The 16,650-nt window shown below is 34.0% G+C and overlaps 1 protein-coding gene across 1 annotated transcript in view; it reads right to left on the bottom strand.

Annotated features, from left to right (window-relative positions):
* Positions 1–2,916: 2,916 nt before the first annotated feature.
* Positions 2,917–16,650, bottom strand: part of LOC122256831 (zinc finger FYVE domain-containing protein 21) — a 14,400-nt gene continuing 666 nt past the window's right edge. The window contains exons 2-5 of the mRNA XM_043021783.2: positions 10,933–10,983; positions 10,159–10,327; positions 9,887–10,065; positions 2,917–9,657 (exon numbers count right to left, since the gene is read on the bottom strand). Coding sequence (XP_042877717.1) covers positions 9,469–9,657; positions 9,887–10,065; positions 10,159–10,327; positions 10,933–10,983 — 588 coding nt within the window. The 3' untranslated portion in view covers positions 2,917–9,468. The remainder of the gene's footprint in view (positions 9,658–9,886; positions 10,066–10,158; positions 10,328–10,932; positions 10,984–16,650) is intronic.

Below are 16,650 nucleotides of genomic sequence, written 5' to 3'. Positions count from 1 at the left end.
TATAATTAATACATATCTTATTTCACCTTTACTGTAGGCTGAAATTGTTCAAGTTTTGTGCATAATGTTCTATGTCTGGAGGTTCTACCTCAGTTGTTCTTTTCTTGTCATAATTTGGGCTTTTGTATCACATTTTTTTATTACATTTTAAAAATATTCAGGTATAGGGATACAAGGTAAAATTGTAAGTTGGTAAGATTCTCTTTTTCAATAGCAATAAAAGCCTGATGAGCCTAGAATAGTTTTGCCTCATATAACAATAATGACAAATTATAATGAGAAGAAGGTTGGGTACTTTAACCCTTTAACAATGGGTGATGTCATATCACATTATGGCTTGGCTAGTCTTCCCACTGGTGACGTGAATACCACATCATGGCTTTTATCTGCCTGTGCATTTCAAAATATTCCAGTGTAATGTCCAGGTGAACTCAAAACCACCCTGTTGTTAATGGGTTAACCCATTTGCGATGGGCTGATTATTTACCTGATACTGCTTCCTCCATGAGATAGTGCACACAGCCTCCAAGTGCTAGATCTCTCCCAGTGTTATACCGTGCTATGCTTCTCTGAGCAATTTACTCCCATTTGATTTACGGGATGCTGAGAGGCACTTTTTGTATTTATTTATTTATTTTATTTATTTAATTATTTTTTTTATAGATAAGTCAAGAACAATGTGTCTATAGAAATGCAAGTGGAATGAGTGTATATACACATAACTATGTAAAACATGTATTTAGAGGGAGTGATCATAACACGATAGGACGTCCTCTCGCATGAGCGAAATATTCCCATGACGTGATAGCACGTCATCCAGCACAAATGGGTTATGGGTATATTTTCCCATCAAAATTACAAGAAATGCAGTATTTGGCACTTTTGAGGTTTTCATTCTTCTCCATCCCTGAACTTTCCCTCAGCTTCTCTCATATAATACAAAAAATATATATATAATATAATAATTGGAGTTCGGGTGTTAACCCTCTCTGGACGGGTGGTACACTACGGAACCGCTCATTTAAGGGCCTGGTGGTCGGGTGGCACCATATGGTGCCAGTCATTTAATTGATTTAGGCCTAAGCGTTCGAAAGCCCCAGCATTATGACATGCAAGGCTGGAATGCCCCCGGCATGAGTGGGTTAACCCATTCCCGACGGGGGAATTCTAGCCTAGAATGTCCAAATGCCGGGGCGTTCGAATTATTAGGCCTAAATCAATTGAATGGCTGGCACAATACTGTGCCGCCCGGCAACTGGGCTTTTGAATGCGCGGTACACATGCTGTACCACCCGTCCTGTGTGGGTTAATATATAAACACTATAAAACTATTTCCATCTTAACCCTTTCCCCATGGGGCACGCGCTACGCGAAAACCCCTAAGCCGGGCGATTGCAATATTGCATTGAAATCGTCACACTGGCATGACGCCCCGGCATTGGGAGTTTAGCTGTGTCACACGAGTGTGACGCACCGTTGTCATAGGGTTAAGTCTCACACTTACAAAGATATTCAGTTTATATACAGTTGTGGACAATGGCTCTCATCTGATTAAAAAAAAAAATGTGATACAGTTATATGATTAAAGTGACAATCCAAAGACATGGCAATTCTCTTGCAACTAGCACCAAACAGTTTCTGGACATTTTTGTGACTTTGATGCTGGACTGCCTTGTGACTGTCTCGCATATTCATTGGGAGATGAAATGCAACTGAAATTATGTTTCCGGACTTTTGCTTAGTGACTTTTGTGAGACAGTTGTGCAACGGTCCAATGAGTGTAGCAAGACAATTATTTATGTTCTCTGAGATGGGTAGAAATAGTCTAGAGACTTTTGCATTTTTTGTACTTTGTTGCATATCAGGCCATACAGTTTTCCTCCTTTTTGTAATCTTGTGTCTTAAGTTTTAGGGTGTACTCATCACTCAAAAGGGCAACCACCCTAAATAAAATAAAAGAAAAAAGGCTGGTCTAACTATTCAGAAAGACATGAGTCAGGATGTGCCTTTAGATTTTTTTTTTTTTCTTGTAAAAGTGAGAAATAATAAAAATGAAAAAGTCCATTTCAGGAGGGCTAGAACATAATTATAAGATTCTAAAAAAAGAGGCAAAATGATCTCCCAAACACTGCCTTTTCATTGGTCAGCAATTGCAACAAGCAAAAGCAAAATCCTACTTTTCATCTCATTTTAAACAATATTAAATAAACTTTTTTTCTCCTACAATTCAAAGACTAATAAGTTACAACAAACCAAGGTTTGAAACACTAAAAATACAGGGTAATGATTTTACTAATACAGAATTTCAATAAAAAATATAAGAATATCTTACTCTACTGCGCCAAATTGTTGTATATAGATAAAGTTCCATTGGAAGATTAAATATTTAATTTTAACACAAAAAGATATAATGTATACTTTTAAGTGCAAATATTTAATTCCTTTCTTTTTTATTTTTGCAGTTTTGTCTTAAGGATAGAGAGAAAAACATATAAGAAAATACATATATAGCTTTGAATGCTATATATGTATAAATACAAGTTTGAATAAAATTACATATCTAAAAATTACTCAAGTAAGTGCAGGAAGACCCTTTTTTGGCTTAAAATTATAAAATTTAAAACTTTCATCCAATGTTTTACACATATCACATTCTTTGGTCTTTTCTCTCTAGCTGGTTTAAATAAAGATTTTGTTGATTTTTAACATCCACAGGTTTTCCTGTTTTGAGCAGAACACACTTAATGTATGATAACTGATGATGAAAGTACATATGGTATGGTAAAGGCACTCTAAACATAATTCACAAAATGCAGACTTTTTATCTCTCCTTTTTTTAGATGTTAATTCATCAACATCTGAGCCAATTTTTAGAAACTAGGGATCTGTAAATCAATGGGATATAAAACAACAATACCAAGATTTTTGAGAATGTATTTAAGAGTAATATTTTCCAATTCTATAACTGACTATGTTAACTATCAAATAGCCTGGTTACCATAGAGCTGTTCTGAGCTTATCTGAAGTTACAAGAATATATATTTAGTTTACAAACTTTGTATTACAAAAATCAACTATTTCCTCTTCTTTACAAAATTATAACAGCACAGAATAACAACCAGAGCCAATCCACCTACAAATACAGAAAGGCACAGCAGTTTTGGGTCAAATTCTTGTTCCCAAATTTATATAAAGTAGCTGGAAAAGTATGTTTTAATAGGACTTAATGCTACAATACATGTAAAAGTGACTTGAAAATTTACTTAACTGGCTTGACTTTACACAAGAAGAAAATATAAAATATAAAGAAAGAAACTAACACTATTTCACAGCTGAGAATTTTCTTCATGGTAACAAATCCCAGGGAAGACACACACACAACAGTCTGTTTTTCATCATTATCATGATTTATATTGAAATGTGTATCTTCATAACTCTTAACAGAAAGGTAAAACTGCAATGATGACTCATCAGCCCTTCCCTATCATCTTGTAGATTCTAAAATTATTGGCAACAATATGATCATATATATATATACACATATACACACACTAACCCACAGATACTCTCTTGTGTCATCTTTCCTTTGATGGTGCTCAAAATACAAATCTTCACATATGCATTAATATCAGGCCTTCTCAGTCACAGCATGCAGTTACAGTTTTCTTTGGCCAAGTGAACTATTTCAACCCCTTGCATTTTCAATTCATCTAGGTAAAGGTATCTTTGTACTTGGTACAAAATGACAAATTCTGGAATACATTTATGATGATCTCAAGCTACATGATAGCAAAATTGCTAAACTTGTAACCATATACCATTTTCTTCTCTTTCAAAATGTGGCTTAACAAAGCATGCACAAGACTGATCTTTAACCCACTAATATTGTGAACATGCACAGCCCACTGTGGTTTTGCTTCATTAATTTTCTTTGCAAACAGATAGCTCCACATGTCCTTCATCACAAATGAGCCTAATGCTAGATCTACCTGACGTAACATGTTTACTCCATGCCTTGTATTTTGGGGAACTTTTAAATTTCTGTTGTCAAATGAATTGTAATGGAAATAAATACAAAAATAACAAAAATTCAAGGATGGCCTAGGAATTGACTCCTTGGTGACTAAGCACTTGTGGAGACATCTGTGTGTAAAAAAAATTAATAAACTAATAAAATAAACCAATGGTGGACATTTCACGCAAACATGCACTCCTGGCATCAACTGAACATCTAGTATCCTGGTTCTGTCTTAAAAAGGTTTTCTTTTTTTTTTCCCTCTATTTCTGACTGTTTTAAGTTTCAGCTGATAAAAATCTGAAATAACAAGAGTGAAAACCTACAGACAATCAAGAGTCCCATACAAAATACAAACATAAGAGCATCAATATATGATAACACTTCCTTAGTAACATATAATACATAAATTCTCTCTATCTACCAGTTTCCATCACCTGTAAACAACAAAACAGACTGTAAACTGAGAAATAGTTCTAAATTTTAGAAATACCGACAAACTTAGAAATAAAACTGACAGATTTCCCAATTCAGTATGGCTGTGCAGAGCTGCTACATAAATCCCTCATTCATCTACTCACCATCTTTATCTCAACCCACTTAAAGCTCATTCTAAGTACTTAGCAGTGTCCTAAAGAAACAAAAAATATGTGGCAGTAATTGTAGTACAAGTAACAGTAGTTCTACCAGTGGCTAATGTAATATTAATACCAACAGTAACAGGATTGTTAAGGATTAAGAAAAGCAAGCAACAGTAATTGTAGTAGCAGCAATAGTAGGGACAAACACTAGACGAGATACTTTGGCTTCAATTAATAGCGTGTAGATCTGAGGATACAGCATCCACAAAAAAACCTAGGGGACCATGCTATTCAAAATCATGTACCTACTTATTTCTGTTTCACGTACAATGCAATTTGGTCTTTAAAAAAAATTCAACCCAGCACTTGGAATTACTGCTGCCCCAACCTCCAAGTGTCTGCCACTGAATAGTACTGATAATGGTACCAGGAGTAACAGTTGTAGTATTTGTATAAATAATGGAAGTAGTAGCAGAAATTGGAAGACAAGGTGGAGAAGTACGAGGAATATATATAAGAAAATTAAAAGCCATTTTTTTTTTTGGGGGGGGGGCACATCTTTTAAGCAGTTAGGCAGTTTAAATAAATTTGGCACCTAACTAAAAGCTTTAGCTCCACTATGTAAAAAAGAAAGAAAGTGAAGGAAGGAGGAGGAGCTAGAGGAGAATAATATTAATAATAATAATAACAATAATATTAATAATAATAATAACAGTAGTAAGGAGGAAGAGGAAGAAGAGAAAGAAGATGAGGAAGAAGAGGAGAAAAAAGAAGAAGTAGAAGAAGAGATGGAGGAAGAGGGTGAGGGTGAGGAGGAGAAGAAGAAAAAGAAAGAGAAGAGGGAGGAGGAAAAAGAGAAGACTGAGAAGAATGAGTTGGAGGAGAAGGAGCAAAAAGAAGTGAACAGTAGATGATGGAGTGGAAGAAAAATTAGGGAAGGAAGATGGTCATAATGAGGATGAAAAAGAAGACTGAATTTGCCCGATAACTAAAATAAATTGGGAAATATATAGCAAACTTATTTCTAGAAGGTTCTACAAGGTCCCTAAGTACCAACCTTTAATTGCAAACATGCAACTATCAAACAAATCTTCATTCTTTTTGGCATACACATCATAGATCTTCAGCTTATGTATTCTATATACATACGTTTATCGGGAACTTTCTATGATTGGTATTTTCTTTTTGCTCAAATAAATAAATAATCCTCTTCATAATATAGCAATATTTGTGCATTTCATATGTACTTTTTATCCTATGGCCATAAATTAAAGCAAAAAGTCTTCTCAGTTTTAGCCATGTCAGATAAAAGTATTATTTTTCAGCATAGGCACATTTAACACCATGATTACATTTTTTTCTAAAAAAAAAAAATTTTGTTATTACTATTTTTATCATTGATTTATTCAATATTATCTTCATTATCTTCTCTAGTCTTGAAATTTACCAAGACTAGTGCAGAACTTTCTTCGTTCTGTTCTGTTAACCCATTAGTGCTGGATGACGTCCCATCATGAAATGATGTCTCCCTCAAAACACATGTTTTACATCATATGCATATTCTCATAGGAGTTCTACAGAATTTATCTGTGAAGAAATTGTTATGTCATTTCTAAAATGCACAATATAGTTTTCCTTTACTATGATATGGCACTGTCTGCCTTGATCCCTGCTTAACCCGTTGGTCTTGGTATTAAATAAATATTTGTGCAGTAGGATGGCTAGTTTACATTGTCTAGCATGGTGTCATCCGCATCTATGACAGACTCTGCCTTTGCAGCAAATCATGCCATCCGTTGCTAAAGGGTTAATACTATCATTCAACTTTTAGACATCCAACGCAAAAAAGTCTAATTTTAATATTTTTGGCAAGATCCATCAGCTTGGCAGTATTTTCTTGTCACTTGCAAAGAGACACTGAGAACTAGCTGGTTCAATTAGTTCAGACATAAGATATAAATATGAGTGAATATTAAATTCTAGTTAGGCACAATTCCATGGCAAATTTGGGATAAAGCTTACTGTGCAATGCTTAGTATGGCTTGCTTCATAACTAAAATATTTAATTCTAATAATTTGATATTTTCAATGGCAATCTTTTTCAATTTCTGCTTGAAAATAATTACATTATTTTTAAAATTTCAGGCACTAACTTGTAAACAACATCTGTACAATGTCTCAAACATGCACTTGCATTCATGAAGGACATACAGTGTACCTATGTAGAAATATATGCAAACACAGTAAACATTGTCTGAAGTATGAAATTCATTTCTATTTTCAAAAGTGAATTAATCAGTTTCTCTCCCTTCTCATATATATTTCAAAAAGACAATATCCACTATACACACCATACAAAAGTACAAAATTGGTATCATTCCACGGTGTGCTACTGTAACAGGCAATGCTGCCTTATGTTACACATATTACTCTATCCTTGTTGAAAACAATGGAAAAGAAAGTAAATAAAAATGTAGTGAATATGGTTAACAAACTATAATCAAGAAGACTGTATCTAAAAGAATGAAGGTAGAGAGGCTAAAAAAATACTATACATAGAGATTCATAGGTAATATCAACAGTTTCAAAGATCAGGTTTTGATCCCTTTCAAACTACCTCTGGCTATAATCAAAGGCAGTCATGGTGATGGAGGCAAGACATTAATAGGAATACTGGTAGGACAGCATGCAACACACAAACATGACAACATTGAAGCTTAATAATAAACAGACAGCTACAACATTCTCCAATGCAGAAACAATATGAATATATTTCCAATGGCCTCTTCTCATATTTGATGTTAAAGGAATCAACTGAGGACAGCGCTGTAATGTGGCTCCCTCTGCAAGTGAAATCTTGAAGTAATGATGTGTATCTAACTGCAAAAAACATCATAACTGCTTGACAATTATTAAAGATAACATGCAACAGGAAGATTGATGACACCTAACATGAAACAATGCCAAATAATCATGCAAATTACAGAAAGGATTAGAATCTGCAATTCCATAAGAAATTCCAAACAAATCCTGTCCAAGTTCCATTCAATACTCCCACTGGAGTTAGCAATATATCCTGACCATCACCAACCATATTTCTTTCTCTAGCTGCTACATTAAAAAATAACCATGATTGTCTATAAATACACACAAAAGACAGCCTCAAACCATCACAACATCTTTATATAAATTTTCTACTCCAATTATCTTGTTTCCCAGCATTCTTTATAGATTTTATCATTCTTTGTCACACTCATGTAAAATTACAAATGCTATATCAACTATCTCTTGCAATAGCATATTTCTTTTTACTAAATACTTTATAAAAAAAAACTTTATTTTTTAAATATGAAAATTCACATTAACTGCATTTCTTAAAGCTTGCAGATACAATTCATATTCAATAATTTTGATAGCCACATTTTCATGGCAGTAATAAAGTTTTCTTTTAGAATCACCATATCATGTTAGAAATATACTGTTTGAAAAACTGGATAAAAACTTCCTGTGTAGATGACTGGTCTTGCAATCTTTGGAATAATGTATAAATCTGTCTTTCTCAGTTTCTTTGTAGTCAGATAATACTATGAAATGTTAGTTATCAAATTCTATGAAACTAATGAGCAATAAGGTGGTGTAATATATGTTCACCTTGGAGATATCGTGTCATTACTCTAATGTTCAACCTATAGCTTGGTGAATATCACACGTAATAAATATTTACATGAAGTTTTCACATCATGTTCCAAACTATAGCATCATCAAGAAATATTTACCACATTCTATTGTCTAATGGATGACACTGCTGACTACTTGTGATATAAGAAAATACAAACCTAAGAATTTTATTTTTCTATCACCTTCTATGGCAATCAATGCTATGTTAAATCCTTGACACAGATATGGCATTTACAAATTTTTTGGCGATCAGGAACATTATTTATATAAAGCAAATTACAGTCCCCTCCACTTTCAAGTACATCACTCAGTGCTGCCGACGTGTATTCATATATCTGAAAAATATGTCTCTACTTGTATTGGCATGTGTTTCTAATACAAGAATCAAAACAGATGGCAACGCTGGGTGTTGAACTTAGAAGTGGAGGAAACTGTATTTCATATAAAAAGAATAAAGAGGAAAATTACCATTCTCTATTTTTTAGAAGGAAGCCAGTTCACTTAGAACACTGTGGTATAAAATCAGTCCAGACTTCATCATGGATATAATATGTTTCTCCTTCCTTTACTAACAACACATGTGTGTTTCATGAACCCTTTGTATCCAACTTGAAGGCAATGAAAGTATCACAAACATATAAGAATAACAAGAATATATTCTCAATGACAAAATATATATTACAAAATCTGTATGAGCTATACAAGATAAAACATGAAACGAGCCATAATATATAAGCAAATACACATCCCTTACAGACATTGTACAGTGAAAGGATAAAGCACCAATAAAAACTTACAGAAGTTACATAAACCTAATCTACCCTTTAATCACAGAACAATGTTTTTTTTTTCTTTTTGTAGGGGTTATATACATGATACTCACATACTAGGAAAAGATGTATGTACTAAATATAAATGGTGGATCACTCTATTCTGACACTTCTTACAAATCTGTAAAACCGGTATATATTTCCAAGTTATTGCAGCTGCTTGAAAATTACAACAACTCTCTACCACCATGCAAAAAACTTGACATACTGGCAATTACAGCATCTTTCCCGCCAACCCAAAACATAAAAAAACATCTGGAATCAAGCTAGTCAACCAACTCTACAATCTCCAGTATAACTGTTATTTTTACCCTTTCATCCCCTCCCATCTTGGGAGGGGACTTTTGCCCCTTTCCCTTGTCACTCACTCTGCTATGCCGATGACAGCGCGGGCCTCCTGCATCATGAAGACAGCCTTCTCTAGTGCTGTTAGGAAATCATAGGCAGAGGGTGAAGCATCAGGAGGAGCTGCAATCGAGACCTCATCCTCATCTTCTCCAGCCAGGGTGTACTGAACCGTTACCCCCGTTACCTTAAAGTTGCCTGCTGAATCCTATAGAGTAAAGATATCAATTTTTATCACACTTACTCATTATAGGGAACAAGTTGAACTATACATTCCAACTGCTTGTTTCTTTTCTTTATCATATTTGCCTCTTGAGTATAAAAATATCATCCACATATTTACATAAATATAAACACACACACGCATGCACACGTGCACACACGCACATGCACGCACACACACACACACACACATATATAATAATAAGGACTTTTACCTGGAATCTATTGGCAACATGGAGTCCTGTCACCCTATGCATTGGTATGGACAAGGGTGTTAGATTATCGACTTGTGATCCAGACAGTATCAAATATCGATGATCAGGAGACAATCTGCACTGCACCAAGCATGATTCCAAGTCAAACTGATCCTGTGCACTCTGACTTAAAATGGCTCCTGCAGAAATGCAAAAGAAAACTGTATAACCTCCATTTACCAATAAGTTAAAACAACACCTTCAACCAAGTCAACAGGTATAACAATCCCCACCTGTGATGAGTGTTTTCAGGTCCTTGTTATAAAACAGGTTCTCCTTCAAGGTGGTCTCTGCACAAGGGGAACACATTCTCACTGGGTCCAGGAAGCACATCCTTGGGAGGGCTAGTCGCGTCTCACAACAGGAAGCACAGCAGATCCGCCCACACCTCCGACAGTGATGCTAGAAGGTTCTTAGATGACAGTTTAGTATGCCATTACAGCATCTGTCCTATATGGGAGCACTCCAGATTTAACAAATGTAGACCAGATGTTCTGTATACCAAAGAGCAATTTTGCAATGTTAATAATTTCATATGAGATTGCTACTGAATAAAGAGCTAATGGATAAAGAAAATATATGCAATGAGTAAAAAAAGAAGTATAAGAATAAGGCAAGATATATCTATACAGGTATCCTGGACTTTGCCTCTGCCATTTGTTCTGAGAAATAAGAAATTGAGCAAATTAGTTATACTGTTATAATGGATACTGAAATGTACTTGCATTAACTAAATAGCACTGGTTTTGTAGTATTTGGGAGGCATGGCTAATGGCCCATGATATAAACACCCATGAGATGCAAAATATACTAGAATGGATTGAATAACAGGGATGTATATATGGACTGACAATATGTGAATGGATGTTAGGCAGAGGATTATTGTAATTTACAACTGCTACTACTACTACTACTACAAAAAAGAAAAAAGAAAGAAAGAAAAAATATATACTTAGAGGAAATTGATAATTCACAACAAACAACAAGAGATAAATAATTTTGCTTACCCTTCGTTTTAAAAAATCAAACTTTTCCTTGCAGTCCATACATGTTGGGCTCTGCAAAAGAAGAATTTCATTTAATTAAGGTTAATTAAATCATGGAAAGATTGATTAATCTGAGTATGCTTTATTATGTGTGTGTGAGGGATGGGGTGGGGGGAGGGGGTCTACAAACTATGAGAAACTAAATATTCCATGATATCAATAATGAGCATTTGCCAAATTGAAATGTCTAACAACGGCTTTCACCCTGCAAACTAAACAATACTTAGATCTATACTGAGGTACCATGCATGCCTAATTTTGGCCTAAAGGAATGGTACAGCTACAACATAAAGTATAATTTTTGTTACTGATGATTATAACTACCATTACTAATTTTCACTTATGTTAAAGTGAAAAGGGGGAACTGGTCATGAAAAATTAGGTAAACTATCAGTGGTTTATAATTAGATTCATGGTATCTGACACTTGGTAATCTGTTTCATTCCATCTGTGATTGCCTCCTGTATTTCTTGTTTCTTTAAAGCTTAGGGACTTTCTATTCAATGAAATATTTAGAAATCCAATGGAATTAATTCTTATCCCATTGTGTACAGGTATCATGATATACATGATGGCACCAATTAGGCCTAAAAGACGGGTGTCAATATGTACATGAAGTGATATCAGGATCTGCTCACAGTTGAAATGCACACACAAATATTATGGCTGTAATGGAGCTAGCTACAGAGAGATACAGGGTTCCAAAGTCAGCCTAAACCACGTTTTAAGATGGATTTATGGAAAAAAAATATTGTTTGGGCTAGTCTGCACTACCCAGAGGGCGCAGAAAACACTTTCTCTGTCCTTCTACTTTTTAGCCGGTGCCGCTAGTGTTGTAGACCACCCATCCTGATGACCAGTTAGGTCGTTAGGCCCCCAGTCTGCAATGGGTTAATATTCATCGCTTATCAAAAGTCTAAAAATAACAAGGTATTTACTAAACTTAAAGGTAACATATAGTGCAATAAACAAAACACTAAGGAGCATAGATTACAAAATGTCATGTGGCATTCATTTGTGCATATAAGTACACAAAATAACACAAAATAAGTACACAAAATAACAATGTTGTCATATATAGTTGAAAACTTGTAGGGATAATTCTGAGCCATTTCTTTGCCCTTTTTGAGTGAGACACAGGTATCAGAGAGGGACTGTAAGCTTAATCTTATTGCTTTCTACTGAACACAGCCGTAAAGTGGGAACTATGGGCAGCTGTTTGATGTAAAAGGGTGTTCTATGACAAAAGTCATCCTCATTAAATGTGACCATCACAAAAGGATGACATCTAGAATAAGAGAGCTGTAGACCTGAACTTACAAGATGCACAGGTACAATGTGACATATGTACCATATATTCTACTACAACTTAATTAACCATAATGATTTTTACATTACCATGGCCACATTATCAGGAATGACAAATCTAATTTTCCAGTGTGTTTTGTTATGACTTATTTGACTCTGACCACTGTTTCTGTCTGTTCTGCACAATTTCTGAGATGGCACTATATAGCTGTAAAAAATTAAGATTATATTCAACATTATAGCATTTGAAGAAGACATATATGTAATAATAACCACCTCAGAAAATAAGGATCAATTACTTAGTTCTGATCTATCTTAAGACTTTTGCAATTGCAAACCTTGCATAGTCCCCTAACAGAACCCAATATAAAGATAAACAGTAAGAATTACTTGACATTTCTGACTCAACCAAGGTCTATAATAATCTTAGCTTCAATCTGGAAATCTGTGCTTCCCTGCAAAAGACACATTCAAACTAATATCATGGCATAACTTTTACTAAATCACATCTTGAAGGTTTTCTATCTGACTTTATCTGTCTTTGTCTTTTCATTAGTTCTGGCCAACAGTCATTTGGACCATTTTTTTTCATAGAAACAACATATATCTATAGAATAATCAGTACACTGGCCAACTCCAAAGTAGCACATTGTCCTTGAATTCTGGGAGCCTATATGACTAATGGGTTTTAGGCCTGACAAATGAAAAGCCATGATTCAATTTCAACTACACCGTTCATATAGACATATGCCAATTTTCAAAGCAAACAAATACTTCAAAATGTAAACCTTAAATTTAACACACACAGAAAACATAAAAACATCTGTGGCAACTCTGGGGTTCATGAATAGAAACTATATGATTATGCATAAGAAACAGACACATTTGTTCCAGAGCCCTGATATGCTCCACACCAAAGCAGTGTGTGGCATTCTGGGATCAATGTAACCAGATATGCATGGACAAACCAAAATAATTGTTCAATAGTTTGTTAATATCTCTACTGATGTTCATGATGTTATCATAAACCAATGATATTACTATTATTATAATGTTAATAATAGTCGTAACAATAACAATAATAACAATAACAACACTAATAATAATAATAATAATATAATTATTATCATTATATTCATAATAATAATAACAATGATAATGATAATAAAGACAACATTATTAAAAATAATAATAGTAATAGAAAAAAATTCAGGGAAAGGCCTACTAATTGGTAATTTAGTGACTAGGCACAAGCAAAACCATCTATGTGGGGAGAAAAAAGAAGAAAAAAAGAAGCAAAAGAAAGAAAACAACATCAACATAATGGATGGTGCATGTCCCCACTGTCAACTGGTCAAAGCTTGCTATATCTCATGAGATAACTATGAGAAGATTCATATCTAGTGATAGCAAAGTCATATCTAAAAGATTGATGTTACCTCATAGAGTACGACTTTTATTAACAGAAAAGTATAAGAAAAATATCAAGACTAAAAAACAAGCAAACAACCAGAAGAATGGAAAACTAGGGCCTACTTAGGATTAGACTCTTTAGAAGACCAAAGATATAGATTTCTTCATAACCGTGCATCAGTCAACCACCAAGGGGCTTTATTCAATTGGCAATGAGCCAACAATGTGATAATACATAAGGCAAGCTAGACCCCTGATCATCCATTATTATTTACCAGAGATCTTGCTGCTTACTCAGTTACCTAGGATCATTCTTACTGCATATGAATGTTTATTGCCTCATGATGACTACTAGATAGGTTATGGAGGTATGTTGAATACATATGTGTTCTCATTTCATCTATAATATTGCAGTATAGTTTGGTATCTTTTTGTATCCTTCCATACATATCCTACATTTTGATTTTATATCTGTAAACACCCTTGTTACCATTTGTACCTTCCTAAACTATTGCCCAAAGGAATATTTAAGAATCCCCTTGGGGTGTGGTCAAGAGTTCCACTACTGTCCCCATAAAGAATAATAAACAACATAAAGGAAACAACATGATGATACTTATAGCACAAGGATATACAAGTCCCATTTCAGTATGCAGAAGTAGCATCAATAATTGCTACATCTCCCACTACATTTTCTTTCTGTTTGCATTATTAAAAATATATGAACTTCTAACACCTCCACAAAAAACAACTTTATCAAAAAGTAAAAAAAAAGCACCTTCACAAGAATATAATAAACAAATTGCATAATACAAGTAAATTCTTACATATATGACAAATTAGTTAAAGGGATAATCCAAGTGAGGGTTTATATACCTTTTGGCCAGGCCTAAGCACATTATCTGGGGAACTATGGGAACCAGACCTGGAGATGTCTATGCTCTAGGTCTATGCTGTACTACCTTTTGTGGGCCAATGATCATCTGTATTCTATGCTCCTCTTTTGCTCTTTATCATCAAATAATTATACAACCATTAAAACATTCTGAAACCTGCCTTGACATACTAAGCCACATGGAAGGAAAACTCAAAACAAAAACAGCATACCTATAAATCATTAACATTTTTTTGTTTCAATAATATAACAGTAATATTTACAACAATGGGTATATCAACAGATTCTCTGTATAACTGTACTTCAAATATATCAACTACACTGTCCTAGCATTTGTATTTGTACTGCAATTGTTGATATAATAGTGATGTAAATTTATATTGCTTTTATCTTAATATTTAAAGATTTTTCCATTACATAATGCTCCTGAAAATAATGTATCTTCTATCAATCCTATGATAAATTATAAACATTTCCATATTACCAACAATAAAACCTAAATAATAAATAATCTACAAGTCAAAAATAATACTCCTGTCTTCCTTCTTGAAGTATCTATAAATCTATTCATTAACATCTTTTTGGAAACTCAATTCCCCAATCTATATGGCCCTCCTTTAGGTCTATATGACAATTATATCTTTACACATTTTGACCATGCAGTCTGCATTCATATAGCATCCTCCCCCATTATCTAAAAAAATCAAATGATTAATTCAGTCAACAAATCCCTTTCAGTCATGATTTGTAGTGATATTCCTAAATGATAAGATAGGGCTTTGTGATCACTTGTCACATTGTAAAGAAGCATGTTTGATGGTAAATAGGGTATTTTGAATCTAATTTATCTGAATTTGAGCATTTGTGCTTGGTAAAAATATAATCAAACATGATGAATGAACTAATCATGGTGCTTTGTGTGCTAATTGTGCACTGCATTTAAATATCATCCATGCCAAGGCTGTTGTATTCAGAAATTTGTCTGTTAGCTGGTAGACTGATGTATTAAATCATGACATCACAGTTAGTAATTTTGCAAATTACAGAATTCAAAGATTGTTCTCCCTTTGTATTCATCTATTTATCATATTTTGATTTTACAAGAGATTACTATACAAAGTTATATTTTGCTGGCATACAAAGAAAACAAGGCTGGGTAGTAGTTGTTCATTCAATACATTTTCTTTTCAATAAAAAAAAAACAAAGAAAAATGTAATAATGCTTACAACCAATCACAACACAAGAACTGTAGTTAATCCTCATGCATTCCATAAACAAGAGTCAGAACATCCAACAACCCTGACCCATAACACTTTCCTATTGATTTTTAATGTAAGCACTGGAAGTGAGGCCTTGATGTGAACCCAGTGGTATTCTAAATGAACTGGCTTTAGCATTTAGTAAGTTGTAATATCATTGGTCAATACTAATATTCAATGCAAAGGTTTCATGAGAAATATATGAAATTCCTGATATTCTAAATCTAGCCTGTTCTCCAATTAGGACGGCAAGAATGAGGGCAGGAAAAAAAGTAATTGTTCAAAAAAGGACCATGTACAGACAGAAAAACTAAGGTAATAGCCATAAAGACCACATGAAACAACACTATTCAGTATAAAAAATATTCAAAAGTAAAGTTAGGACTATGATTGCTTTTCAAATCCTTCAAACTTATGCTAATGCAGCTAAGTCAGCAATGCTGCAGCCTTCATGCTTTGCACTCAAGCCAAAGCAAACAAACTTCTGCCATGTCCATTCTGACAAGATAGAGCTTGCTGGACTCCCTAGTGATTTATCATCAAAACAATGAACCAGTCTAAGCTCTTTCATGACAAATATACATTTGGGAGGCTTGTTTGTCTTTCCTGAAGCACGAAGGCCATCGTATTGGTTCAAATGAAATAGTTTAATATCATACAAAAGATAACTATCAAAAATAATACTGAGTAATTATCTGACCAGATTAAGATACATGAAACAAAACTAGGAAGCATAAACATTTATCTGCAATGAAAGGTAAGCCCACAATCCTCTAACAAAGCCTGTGAATTTACACATCAAG

This window comes from Penaeus japonicus, unplaced genomic scaffold, assembly GCF_977035675.1.
Source record: "Penaeus japonicus unplaced genomic scaffold, GWHDUDI00000001_assembly GWHDUDI00000001, whole genome shotgun sequence".
Classification (NCBI taxonomy): Eukaryota; Metazoa; Arthropoda; class Malacostraca; order Decapoda; family Penaeidae; genus Penaeus; species Penaeus japonicus.
The sequence above is the reverse complement of the archived record's forward strand: the minus strand, read 5'-3'. Positions and strand labels throughout refer to the sequence as shown.